The 13,542-nt window shown below is 45.4% G+C and overlaps 1 protein-coding gene across 4 annotated transcripts in view; it reads right to left on the bottom strand.

Moving 5' to 3' along the window:
- Positions 1–507: 507 nt before the first annotated feature.
- The window catches only part of brinp1 (bone morphogenetic protein/retinoic acid inducible neural-specific 1), a 511,248-nt gene continuing 498,213 nt past the window's right edge, over positions 508–13,542 (bottom strand). For 3 of the 4 annotated variants that reach the window (XM_072488231.1, XM_072488232.1, XM_072488233.1), the window contains one exon: positions 508–13,135. In XM_072488231.1, coding sequence (XP_072344332.1) covers positions 11,995–13,135 — 1,141 coding nt within the window. In that variant the 3' untranslated portion in view covers positions 508–11,994. The remainder of the gene's footprint in view (positions 13,136–13,542) is intronic. The other variant, XR_011937622.1, reaches the window with a different exon arrangement.

Below are 13,542 nucleotides of genomic sequence, written 5' to 3'. Positions count from 1 at the left end.
AAGTCAAATGTCTTTAGCCAACAGCTTGATCGACCAAACATTATTGGTCCCCAATAGGTAGGGGATTTAAACACAATATTGGTACAGTTTCAATCATGAATGTGTGCTCCTTAAACAAGACGTATGGTTATTGTTCAGTGAATGTGGAGATGAGAAGTGTAAGGATGCGTGCCTCCGCCAATCCTTGGGCTACAGAGGTCTACCAACGTGAAACAGGAAGAGTGATGTGAACACATAAAATTGTTTTTTTTTTGTTTGCAACAGAACATCACGGGACAGATGCAATTATCAAAGTTAAGAGATAGCCAAGGTGTAAATCTGTTTGCAGTCACTGGAGCTAAGTTCTGTAACGGCTCTCCATAATCTGCAATGTAATGGACTACACCAGCAGTGTGATTTGGGTGTGGAAATATAAAATAATCCCAATGCCAGCCCCGCACCTCCCCCCAAAAATAAAACTTTAAGTAAAATAAGCTCTTGCATAAACACAACGCATCAGCGACAGGATTAATAAATACTCTTTCTCTTTTATTTAGTGTTGACTGTTCTGGTACTGCTGCGACATGATGAGAGGTCAATCTCTATATATTTAGTACGTACACTGTAACACACTGCCAGCTATTAGAAAACAGTTTATTGAAGCATACACATCTTAATTGTTGCCATTTTCATTTTTTTTTTCACATATTAACAGCACTGTGGAAAGTCTCAAGTTTGCTACATTAAAAGATACAAACACGTCACACCTCCACAGGATAAGAATTAAAAAGGCAAGTTGACGGACAGACAACATCCACAGGCAGTTTTTTTTGTATTCAAACAGGTTAAATGATATCGAGTGATGTCATATACCAGTTCTAAGACATTCAAAAGCGCTTCACTCCTCTGTCATCCAAAAAAACAAATCACTGATTTATTCCAGACAGTTTTAATTCTCTCCAAATTATTTTGTCCAGCGACAAGTGAAGGGGTTAATAAACAGTAAGACAGGGAGTCCGGAAAAGGTGGTTGTTCGTGTTAAGTTAGCAATGATTGAATAAAGCAGGGTTTAAAAAAAAGAAAATGGTTAAGTATGGAATTGTGAGCAGTAGTTTCATTTTGTATTGTTAATGTTCTCCCTGGCCCCTCTCTCCTTGCCCATCACCCCTGTTTCCGAATGAGACTTATCCAACATCATCGACATTGTTGGTCAGGTCAACCATGAGAGAATTATCTAGAGTTCAACAGAGTATTAAAGCTCGCCGATGTGCTGATTAACAGGCCATGCATGTATGTTTTCGAGCCAGAAATGCACGCTCCTGCCAACACTGCATTCGGTAACCCTTGCTGATGCTGTGAGCTCCTTTTGCGTTTCAAGATTATCCATTTTTAGCCGTACAATTACAATAAACACAGTATTTGTTTTGCGGTAATGTTGCACACTGGCTACTGTTCAGACGGAGGCCAGGTTTAAACTGTCAGCCTGAGTTCTTTCTTTTGATGACTATTTTTCTGGAAGCTTGACCAACACAGGAAAACTGTCATGACACATCATTTGTTACAGAGTAATTTATTATTAATGCTCCTATCTTACACTTTGAAAATGTAACAGTTTCCCCTTAAGACCTGTGACCCTCCATCCAACTTTTTCATCACTGAAGTGCTCAGGTGTGCACAGCAATGATGGGATTTTGTGTGGCGTTGTTGCTAAAATTAAAGAAAGGCATTTGTAACAGGTTATATATTTGGGACATAAATATAAAATAGTCACTGAGAGGGAATTCAGGAGCAACTTCTTTATCCAGGGGTCATGAGATGTGGAATACGTCACCAAAAGGTATCGTTAAGCACAATATCACATGTGCATTTAAGGGGAAGCGAGGTAAACACGAGGGAGAAAGGTGTGGGAGGATATGATCACAGGATTGATTGTAAAGGAGTGGGAGGATTCTCGTGTGGAATAGAAACACCAGCATGGTCTATTTAGGCCAAATGGCCTGTCTCTGCAGTAAATTTGACTAATTCTATTGAGAATTTAGGACAATAGCCAGAGCTGACAAACATGTCAGCAATCTTCCACTCGTTGCTCCGGACCCATCTCTAAGATAGATCACTTGTGGCTCCTGTTTCATTGTGCATCAAAGCCAAACAGTTAACGGGTTGTTACACGTACAATGGCTTCAGGTGATCAACTTTGAGTTGTTGAGAAACTGCACTGTTCAATTAACAATCCATTTCTTAATGGCTCCAGGCTAGTTCTTTCAAGAATCATGTTCGGCAACCTTTTCGAATCACGGTTCTGTTCTGACTTACCAAATGAGCTCATAGGAGGTTTATAAATGCAAGTCAAATTTCAGATGTTGAACAAAGTTTCAAAAAGGGAAGGGTGCCTATTAAAATTGCTATGCCACTCTCATTAATGGGCAATAGATGGACAGCACGGTAGCACAGTGGATAGCACTGTGGCTTCACAGCTCCAGGGTCCCAGGTTCGATTCCCGGCTTGGGTCACTGTCCGTGCGGAGTCTGCACGTGCTCCCCGTGTCTGGGTGCTCCGGTTTCCTCCCGCAGTCCAAAGATGTGCAGGTTAGGTGGATTGGCCATGATAAATTGCCCGTAGTGTTCAAAAAGATTAGGTGGGATAACTGGGTTGTGAGGACAGGGTGGAGGTGTGGGCTTAGGTGGGTTTGTCTTTCCGGTGCGGACTTGATGGGCCAAATGGCCTCCTGCACCCTGAATTCTATGTCATTGATATCAAATGATATATCTGAACACTGGATGGTGTCTCTCAATGCCCCTTTAAGAACAATGGCGAGGGTGGCACTGCTGGCTCACGGCGCCGAGGACCCGGGTTCGATCCCGGCCCCGGGTCACACTGTCCGTGTGGAGTTTGCACATTCTCCCTCGTCTGCGTGCATCTCACCCCCGCAACCCAAAGATGTGCAGGGTTGGTGAATTGGCCACGTTAAATTGCTCCTTAATTAAAAGGAATTGGGCACTTTAAATTATTTTTAAAAGAAGAACAATGGCAAGAGCAATTATTGGCAGGAGATATTTTGTGTGGATACCTCAAACAGCTGACTGCTCTCTCCATATAAACATGTTGTGAATGCTGATGCCCTTGAGCCAACTAAACAATATTGTGGGCAAACTGTCCACCTCCAGCATGAAGACTAGACAGCCAATGCGGAGGAAATTGCAACACCAATTTTTAATTATATGGCACATTTACCGTAATGAAACATCGCAAAGCACCCGACAAGCATTATCAAAACAAAAAAATTGACACTGAGCAAGGTAAGAAAGTATTAAGCCAGGCAATCAAAAGCTTGGTCAAAGAGGTAGATTGTAAGGAGCATTGCAAAGGAGGAAAGAGAGGTAAAGAGGCAGAAAGATTTGGAGAAGGGATTCCAGAGCCCTGGCAGCTGAAGGCACGGCTGTTAATGGTGGGGCGATTGCTATTGGGGATGCTAAAGAGGCCACGATTGGCACAGTGGAGAAATCTCAGAGTTGAGATGGAGTGAAGGGATTTGTGGGGTGGAGCTGTTTGGCTGGAGAAGGTTTCAGGGAGCAGCTTCCTTGGATTTGAAAACAAGGATGCAGGTTTAAAAATTGAGGCGTTACTTAACTGGGAGTCAGTGTAAGCCAGCGAGCACAGCAATGATGGCTGAGTGAGTGCACTTAACAGCCAGCCGAGTATAAATTACCTCGAGTTTGTGTAGAGCTGACTTGGGAGGTCTCTCTTCAGTTAAACAACTCTTGACCTCTCCATCCTTGCAAACTACCGCCCAATCTGAAAACTCCCTTTCCTCTATAAAGGTCTTAAACTTGTTGCTGCCGCCTAAATTGATGTCTATCTTTTGTCAGAACCTCCTGATTGAATCTCTCCAATCAGTGTTCGGCTACCAGAACAGAGAAACAGCCCATTAGATTCCACTGTTAATAGCTGTTCTCTAGAGGTCAGATTATGTGCCCTTCGATGCAAAGTGGTGATGTAAAGGAGGCAGCGTGCAGGCATCTCGAGGCAAGGGTTGTCACTTCTCCAGGGATGGATGTTTAGTGGTAACTCTGGCTTTCGAAATTGCCGCACCATATAAATGAGGTGACCTTGCAAAACCAGCAATCACTGCACATGCCTAGTGACGCTCCACTTGAAGTTACACTGCAATATCAGAGCTGAACAAGAGACACCATCAAAAGTCTGCGTCCTTCTCTCTGTAATGTTCTGAATTAGTTGATCCCTTGAAGTAAAGCTTCTCTTTCAAATTAATCTTTGAAGATGAAAATCGTCACAGCAATCCATCAACGTCTCTCACTTCGGCTGTGCACAAAATATAAAAATTTCCCTTGACAGTCATTTAAACATTCTCTTGCAGATTGGCAGATTCAAATCTTGTCAATCAGCAGATTTATGTTTTAAAGAGTGCACACTATTTTAAATAACACAGTGAATAACTGATATCTGGTTACTCGTTTCACTACGTATGATCTTCAAGTGATAATTAGCTTGACTTGTTCAAATGTGCAATGGCAGGGAACACACCAACAATAATTTAACAAGGACAGTGCCTACTTTTAATAAAACTTAAAGTGATCGCCTCAACGTGAGTTATTATCGACTGAAAAAGAATTTTTGCCATGGCAAATTACATCCCTCATCTTCACTAATATCAGGCGGAAGGAACCCTTCTGCCAGCATAAATTGGGGGTTCCATGAAATGCTTCCAATCATGGAAAGAAAAGAAAGACTTGCATTGATATAGCATTTTGTACGACCTTATGACATCCAATTGATTTACAGCCAATGAAGTATTTTTGATGTGCAATTGCTGTTGGAACATGGCAATCAATTTGCACACAGTAAACTCTCACAAACAACATTGACTAATTTGTTTTGACTGATCTTGTTTGAAGGATAGATATCGGCCAGCAGAGTGGAAGTAACTTCTCACCCACTCTCCCTCTTCTAAATCATGCCTCGAAATCTCCAAGTCCACCTGAGAAGGCAGATAGAACCTTGGTTTAAAATCTCCTCTGAAAGGCCTTCACAAGGGCAATTATGGATGGACAATAAATGCTGACCTTGCCAGTGATGCTCACTGGATTTTTAAAAAAATCCAACAGTGCAGCCCTCCCTCAGCACAGCACTGGAGCATAGGTTTAGATTTTCAGCTTAAATATCTGGGGATTCTCTGTCGCCGGGGTCCTCGGGTCTGCCGGCAGCACACCCACGACCGCGAGTTTCCCAACAGCATGGGGTGGGAACAATGGGAAACCCCATTGGCCTGCTGCGGGAATGGAGAATCCCGCTGCCGGCGGAGGTGCACTGCACCGGAAATGTGGCTGGTGGTATAGAGAATCCTGCCAGGAGTTGGATTTGAACCCATGACATTCTGACATGCAGGCAAAAGCCATGCTACCCGCTGAGCCGCAGCTAAAGGGTGCTGTAATTGAAAATGTTGCCCCCAAATTGGTTTTACTGTTCCAACATGTGAAAATAAAACAAAGTGCTGGATATACTCAGCAGTTCTGGCAGCATCTGTGGAAAGGGGAACAGGATTAACTCTTCTGGAGTGGTCATGTCTGACTCGAAGCGTTAACTCGCTTTCTCCTTCCTAGATGCTGTCAGGCCTGTTGAAATTTCTGTTTTTATTTCAGTTTTCCAGCATCAGCAGCATTTCGCTTTTATTTTAGTTCTACTATTCCACTTGATTGAACTTTTGTAAAGGGCCACCATTCTTTGGCTGGCAAATTATTTTAAGTCATGCATGAAAGAGAATGCCCTGAAAACTTGGGCTTGAGGGAGAAAATCAGGTACCATAATAGAGATCCCATCGTCACTGCTGCACAGGTTGGTAATGCTTGATTATTTTGTTAAACGTTGAAATTAATTTGAAAGTAGATCAAGTGGCAGAGGACATGACACAGTCACGGATGATGGCTGACGTGAAGCACAATTCTGCTTATGAAGCAAATAGACATCATGTTGGATATCTGAGCCCTCGAGGAGAATGTTGCTCAAGTATTGAATCAATGCCAGGTTCCCCAGATTAGTCACCGTGTGGGTAGAACTTAAGATTTTCCTCCTTGCCTTAAGCACCGAGGCAGCCAAGTTCTACCACTGAGTAGGTAAATTCACACCGCATTTAGTTTACATCGGCACCGCCACCTTTCAAATACATGGCTTCAATGCGAGGGAGGCGACAGCCATGTCTCAAAACACGAAGATCGCCACTTTGCTTAGTAGTGCTGCCCATCGACTGAGAGATAATCTGCTGCCTTTGGGCGAATATAATTGGCTGCCAAGTTGATTCAACATTGGGGAATGTCGGTGGCAGAAAGTGGGGCATATGAGTAAATGGGACTGCATAAATAATCTTGCATCTTCAGTCATTACTGTGTTACCCAAGTCTTCGAATCTGACAACAGGGGGAGCTTAGAACACAGGCACAAGCACTGACAAGCCTGTGTATAAAATGGGGACGAAAGAACAGAGAAACTGTTAACATTCTATAGCAAGTTTCTTGCCAGCAGTTGCTTTGCAAGTTTCCACTGTTCAACCCTCTCATTTTTAGCAGATTATTTTATATTTATTAATAATAATAATCTTTTAATAATAATCTTTATTGTCACAAGTAGGCTTACATTGCAATGAAGTTACTGTGAAAAGCCCCTAGTCGCCACATTCCGGTGCCTGTTCGGGTATACAGAGGGAGAATTCAGAATGTCCAAATTACCTAATAGCATGTCTTTCAGGACATGTGGGAGGAAACCGGAGCACACGGAGGAAATCCACGCATACACGGGAGAACATGCAGACTCCACACAGACAGTGATCCAAGCCGGGAATCAAACCTGGGACCCTGGCGCTGTGAAGCAACAGTGCTAACCAGTGTGCTGCCGTGCAGCCCATTAAACATCGATTAAACATTGGTGGGTTTCAGTCTCAGCCTTCAGCCACAGCTGCCGATACTTATTATTTGTGGGCTGTCAATGGAGACTGTTCAACAATGGAAATAATTAGACTGATAAAGCAAAGACAGGCAGGTCTGAAGGGGGGAAACTAAAGAGATTCAACATTTTGACAGTGTTTTCCATATCTTGCTGAATAGAGAGACATGTTGCTGAGGCTTTTCGTCTTGCACACGTCGGGACAAATGCAAGAATGCCAAATTTCAAATGATCACAACAATTTAAACTACAGGAGAAAAGGGTGCTGATTGGTTGGCAAGTCAACTCTGATTGGCCGAGGCGTTGCCATGGAGAAAGCAACATGGAACGATGTTCAAGCCTCGCGTATTTTTTGAATTACCCGATAGTTTTGGGAGCCACACTTTCAATATGCGAAAGCAAAATACTGCAGATGCTGGAAATCTGAAATAAAACAAAAAATGCTGAATAAACTCAACAGGTCTGGCAGCTTCTGTGAAGAGAAACTGAGTTAACGTTTCGAGTCCAAATGGATTCTCCTACAAAACTCTTCTGTAGAAAGATCACTTGGACTCGAACCGTGAACTCTGTTTCCCCATCTTTCATATGTAAGTTTGGTTTAACTGTATAGTATATCAACTGTATCCTGTATAGTTATCAATCTGGCTGATTTTCCTGAAAAGGCTACACTCATACGATCATTGAAGGGCATGTTTAATGTGCAAACGTCCATTGTTGATCGGTTTAGGAGGAAGAAAATAAAATTGGAACTGAAAAGCATAACATTGTGAGCACATAACCGATGTTTAATCGTTTTGTAATGGATTTGGAAACTTCAAGAAGTTAGAGAGATAAACACTACAACCAGAGACTAAGGAGAGGATCTGCACTGCCTGAGCTGACTTATCATGGGCGGGATTCTCCCCTACCCGGCGGGGGATTCCGGCGTAATGGAATGGCGGGAACCACTCCGGCGTCGGACCGCCCCAAAGATGCGGAAGTCTCCGCACCTATAGGGACCAAGCCCTCACCTTGAGGGGCTAGGCCCGCACCGGAGTGGTTTGCGTTCCACTGGCTGGCGGCAAAGGCCTTTGGCACCACGCCAGCCGGGGCCGAAACGTCTATGCCGGGCGATGCGGGTCGGCGCATGCGCGGGAGCGTCAGCTGAAGTCATCCTCGCACAAGCGCAATGGAGGGGGTATCTTCCGCCTCTGCCATAGTGAAGACCATGGCGAAGGCGGAAGAAAAAGAGTGCCCCCACGGCACAGGCCCGCCTGCGGATATGTGGGCCCCGATCGCGGGCCAGGCCACCGTGGGGGCACCCCCCGGGGCCAGATCGCCCCGTGCCCCCCTCAGGACCCCGGAGCCTGCCCACGCCGCCTTGTCCCGCCGTTCAAAAGGTGGTTTAATCCACGCTGGCGGGACAGGCATTCCAGCAGCGGGACTTCGGCCCATCGCGGGCCAGAGAATCGGCGGGGGTGGGCCCGCCGACCGGCGCAGTGTGACTCCTGCCCCCGCCGACTGGCGCGGCGCGATTCCCGCCCCCGCCGAATCTCTGGTGGTGGAGACTTTGGGACACGGCAGGGACGGGATTCACGCCAGCCCCCGGCGATTCTCCGACCCAGCGTGGGGTCGGAGAATCCCGCCCCAGGTTATTGATGTTATACTGAGCATCTCTCAAAAATTAGCAAGCACATTGAGCAAATCCTATATTTCAATATTTACAAAGCCTACTAATGATATTGAGGAGATGATCAATTTCAAAACAGATTCCTCACCACTTTGACTCCAAGAACCATTCCTTGAAGCCCTTCAGAACAGGCTCTGGATGGTCTTCAAGATTCAGAATTTGAAGTTCAGCAGTGTCCCTGTTGAAATAATCCTCTCAGTGTACCCAAAGAATAGTTGGATGAATGAGGAATGAAAACAGAGAATGAAGCCCCTTGCGACAATCTTATTATTCTATTTCTTCCATCTCACCTCTGGTGTAAAGTGATGGAGTTTACTGCTCCACTTGGACAAGATCAGGGGACCTAGTTAAACATTATTCTCAGAATGATAGGCAAAACACTAGATTCATAGGATTCATAAATGCTGTGTTTAGGTCTGTCCATTTGTTTGTTGCTTCTTACCTGCCAATGCCGCCTAATGCCGAGAAAGCATAAATCAGGAAGACAAACCATATGCAACCAAAACCAGACACAGACAGATCCTAATATGGAGTGGAAAATAAAACAGTGATTAACATTAATTATTTTACCAAAGGCACTGAGTCTCATTGCAGGGGAGCTGGTTGCGGAGGGTGGAGTGGGGGAGGGGAGATCGGGGGGTTGAATTCCACAGTCACCTTGCTAATAGCTCATCCAACTGTCGTGAATGGCAGGGCTTCACCATCCTGGGGTAGCGGTCGGTGGTCAAGGAAAGAAAACATAATATCAAAGGCAATGCCTTTCCCGACTGCACAAACATCATCTGCGGGATTCTCTGTTAGCAGGATCCTCCGCTTCGCTGGCAGCGCACCCATGGCCGCAGGTTTCCCGACAATGTGGGATGGCCACAATAGAAAATCCCCTTGGCCGGATGCCGGAACGGAAGATCCCGCTGCCGGCGGTGGCGTTCCGCACCGGAAAACGGAGTTGGAACCATTTCCTCCTTCCAAATGCACAGGAGGCTGGTGTGAATTGAGAATATCACAATCAGTGCTTGAACCTGGCACAGAGAGTGTCAGTTTTACATTTGAGATAACCAGACTCCATTGGAGAAACACTAGCAGTATTGGAGGGGTGGGAAACTCTGAGATCAACAGTAAGGACACGATTCACTGCAAAGAATGGCAACTAGTGTTACATAAGCAAATGTTCAGCTTTTACTTTCCTTATATATCTTAAGGACAAGGAAAGTAAATCGTTCACAACAACAATCTTCATAAGGATTCATTAAATAGGTTTGAAGGATTGGTAGAATTATGATTACAAGTGACGATTAATTATGATAATTGAAATGGGAGCCACAAACTAAGATCTGTGGTTGGAATACCCCGCCCGTTGGGATTCTCTTTTCCCGCTGGCGGATTTCCCGGTGACGTCAATGGGGAATCCCATTCATAAACGGTGGGAGGGGAGAATCTCGCCACCAGCTAACGGCATGCGCGAGAAACACGCGGATGGGTGACCGGAGAATCCTGTCCTGTGAATTACAACTGTTGGCTGCTCAATATTTAAAATGAGTAAGCTTCCAAACATCAAAGCGAGGATGACCAACGCACAGAAACAAGACCGAGGACAGGGGTGACACTGTACTTCATCAATTATGATTAGTTATTTTTCCAATTTAAAGCCCGTGGATACAGAAGGATAAGATCTGGGATTATTATCTGTTGCGCATCAGGCCCTAGAAAAACAGAAACATCTTAAATCTAATCCCATCAATTACAATTTAACACCCCATTTGGTGTTAACTGTTTCACATTTTCCTGGTTGATCATTGGTTGGGGTGAGAGAGGAGGTGGTGGGTGAGGAGAATAATTGGCTGCTTCACTTGGACCATCCATTTTTCCCAGTGAAAACTGCCTGGAAACTAGAATCCAACATCAAGTGACAAAGTTCACCGTTCTTGAGGCTCGAGGACCAAGGAGAGACCTCAGATGGGAGAAAATAAACAAAAGAAAGCACAGAACTCTCACCATAGAAGTGCACTTACAGAAGGATTTGAGCGGTCTGCAACCAAAAATAAGATCCCCTCAGGCAAACAGGAGGATCGTAAGAGTAAAAGACATAATGTTAGAAATAAAATAATTGAACAAAAATAAAATTAATCTGAAGTCTAAATAAAAGAAAATGGTGGAAATGCACAGGTTGGTCAGCATCTGACAGAGTAAAATTGAGTATCTTATGACAGGAGGAAGGGTCTCCGACATAAATACGAGTCAGTCTTTTCCTTGTGTTGTTCAGATGCTGCCTGGTCCACTCTGCATTTTCAGCATTTTCCCTTTTTAATTGAGAGGAAGTAAAACATCGTCAGCTCCCTCCGAGCACTTTCTGCCGACGATGAAGAGAACAGTGCCCATGTTGAATTATTAAGTTAGCAGACAGCCCTCAAATATCTGGAAGTCATTAATCAAACAGTGAGAGGTAAACACTGTCAAATTATGAATCTTTATTTCTCAATTTACCAGCTGACCTGTGGCCACTCTTGAGTGTTTTTCCAATTAGGTTTTTGGCGAAGTGTCGAGTGCTTGGTCGTTAACCAATGCTGAGTCAATACCATTGGAGGTATTAGATTCTTGATCGGAATGCCTGACAGGAAGTGCAACATTTGTCGCACTGGGTTTTTTTGGCTGCAAAATTCAACTCACTGCGCCCATCATGTGTAGAAAAACCCGCTGGGTCCCTTTGATTATGAATTTGTTGCAGGTATCTAACTAATTAGATGCTGGCAAAGAACAGTGCCTTAAGGAGACAGTTGTTCAGCTATATGGAGTGAGATTGTTGCAACAAATATTTGGTGCTCTGGTGTGGTACTCCCTGGGTCCAACTGCTGCTGTGGAGAACCTACTGTGCTGCTGAACATGGCCAATAGACTTGTTGAAATTGCTCCTAATCTTTCAAACCCCCCCACCTCATAAACCTCTTACGTTCCCAACATATAGCTCCACATGTGCTCATACTTAACATCTCAATATTCCTTAATTTTGTTTTTAAAATGCCTTATTTGCCCCAGTGGAACTTATTTTTCTGTTAAATTCTCTGTACAAATTCACGCTAGGTACCAGCTAGCATGTGCACCTGTGGAAATCATAAGACAGTTAATAATATATTGGATTGGCAGTAGTTCACAACGAGTACTCCTGACCGCTTTACGGGTCCTCAAAGGCCTTCCCTTGCTTAAGGTGGGAACGAAAAAAGGTGTTCTTGTCTGAAGAGTTAAGAAACATGCTTGGACAAATCGATTTGGTGAGTCCCCGTGGATTCCTCGTGCTTCGTCAAGAAACCACTCCATGGTGTGCGTGTGTGTGTGTGTGTGTTCGCTTTGTGTGTGTGTGGTTTTTTTTTGCTACTGTACATCTTACAAATCCCATGGGAAAATGTCAACAAAGTTTTGTTGTCAGCAGATCTGCCTGTTTTAGAATCTCCGAGTTGTACATGTCCAGGGCGTGGTTGACACGCATGACCTCGCTACTGTTGAGCTTGAGACGATGCTTGAGCATACAGGAGAAGAGGTCCAGGGGCGCCTTGCCAGCAGCCACTGGAGGGGCCAGTCGGTTGATGCGCTCCCGGATGTCCAGGAGCAGCAGCATGACGGAGGACGAGGAGTGGAACTGCGTCCCCTGCGTGTACGACTGGTTGACCTGTTGGACCGCGCTGCGCAGCAGGTCGGTGTTGAAGCGCAGGCTGTAGCCGTACACTTGCACGTCCGAGATCTTGATGTAGATCTGCCGCTTGTTGGGGTCCGAGAGATCCACGGGGCCCTGGGCCGTCTCGTTGCGCAGGGAGGCTGGCAGCTTGGCGCGGCTGCGCAGGTAGACGTGCACAGTCTCGAAGACTGTTTTCCACCTGTTGCCCAGCAGCAAGGTCCAGTTGTAGCAGGGCGAGTCGTGCAGTCTCGTTTTCTCCCAGGTGGGGTAACCGTGCTCGCCGATCGGCGTATTCCAGCCCTCTGAATGGCTGCCGCTGAAGGGGTTAATGTAAACAAAAAACACCGGGTCCAGGCTGCTGTTCCTCATCTGACAGATTTTCATGGAGAGGCCCACCACCATGTGGATAAAATCCACACGGTTCTTGTTGCTTTTGAGGGTCAGCGACATCCGCTTCCTCCATCGAGGGTCAAAAAAGGTGTCCAGGCGGATCTCGTTGCTGATGAACATGGTCTGGATGGACAATCGGGAGTCCTTTTTCGCCAGGAGGTAATTTAGCTCCAGGTCGTGGAAGTCCAGCTCCGTCTCGAAGCTGACGAACTGCTCGCTCCGCTCCGAGTCCACGTTCTGAGGCTCACAGCGGCCCCGGTACAGCTTGAAGCCTCGGTTGCAGGAGCCGCACAGGGAGATGTTGGCCAGGCTGCACATGGCGCAGCTGCTGTTGCTGCCGATATTGCAGGGAATGGACCGCTGGCACACGTTAGCCACCGTATGGCAGACGCAGCTCTTCTGGCTCTGGAGGAAGGTGCCCCAGTAACCGTTTTCACTGCAGTAGAGGAAGGACTGTACCCGGTTCAGCCACTGATGGACGGACCTACAAACAAAACAAACAGGCACATTAATCAAAATCAACTGTGCTCCACGAAAAGGAGATGGACAGGCAAATACACCTGTCAACTCTAAAACCCCTTATTAATGAGGAGATAAAAGCAGCAATATTGTCGGAACACCATCACCGCCAAGGCAGATACTATCCTGACGTGGTGCACATCTCCATTCTTCACACAATATCAAAATCCTGGAATTCCCTATCATGAGGAAACACCTTCACCACAAGGACTTTGCAGCGAGCTCAGAAGATGGTCTACCAAAGTCTCTGTGCAAAACGAGGGATGGGCAACAGGTTGCAAGAGACAATTTTTTTTGGGGGGAAATGTTTTTATTTTAATTTTTAACCATTTTTTAGACAAAACACGAATAACACAGAATAACAACCAAACA

Source organism: Scyliorhinus torazame, chromosome 22, assembly GCF_047496885.1.
Source record: "Scyliorhinus torazame isolate Kashiwa2021f chromosome 22, sScyTor2.1, whole genome shotgun sequence".
In the NCBI taxonomy this organism is placed as follows: Eukaryota; Metazoa; Chordata; class Chondrichthyes; order Carcharhiniformes; family Scyliorhinidae; genus Scyliorhinus; species Scyliorhinus torazame.
Note: the sequence above shows the minus strand (reverse complement) of the source record. Positions and strands in the feature narration are given on the sequence as shown.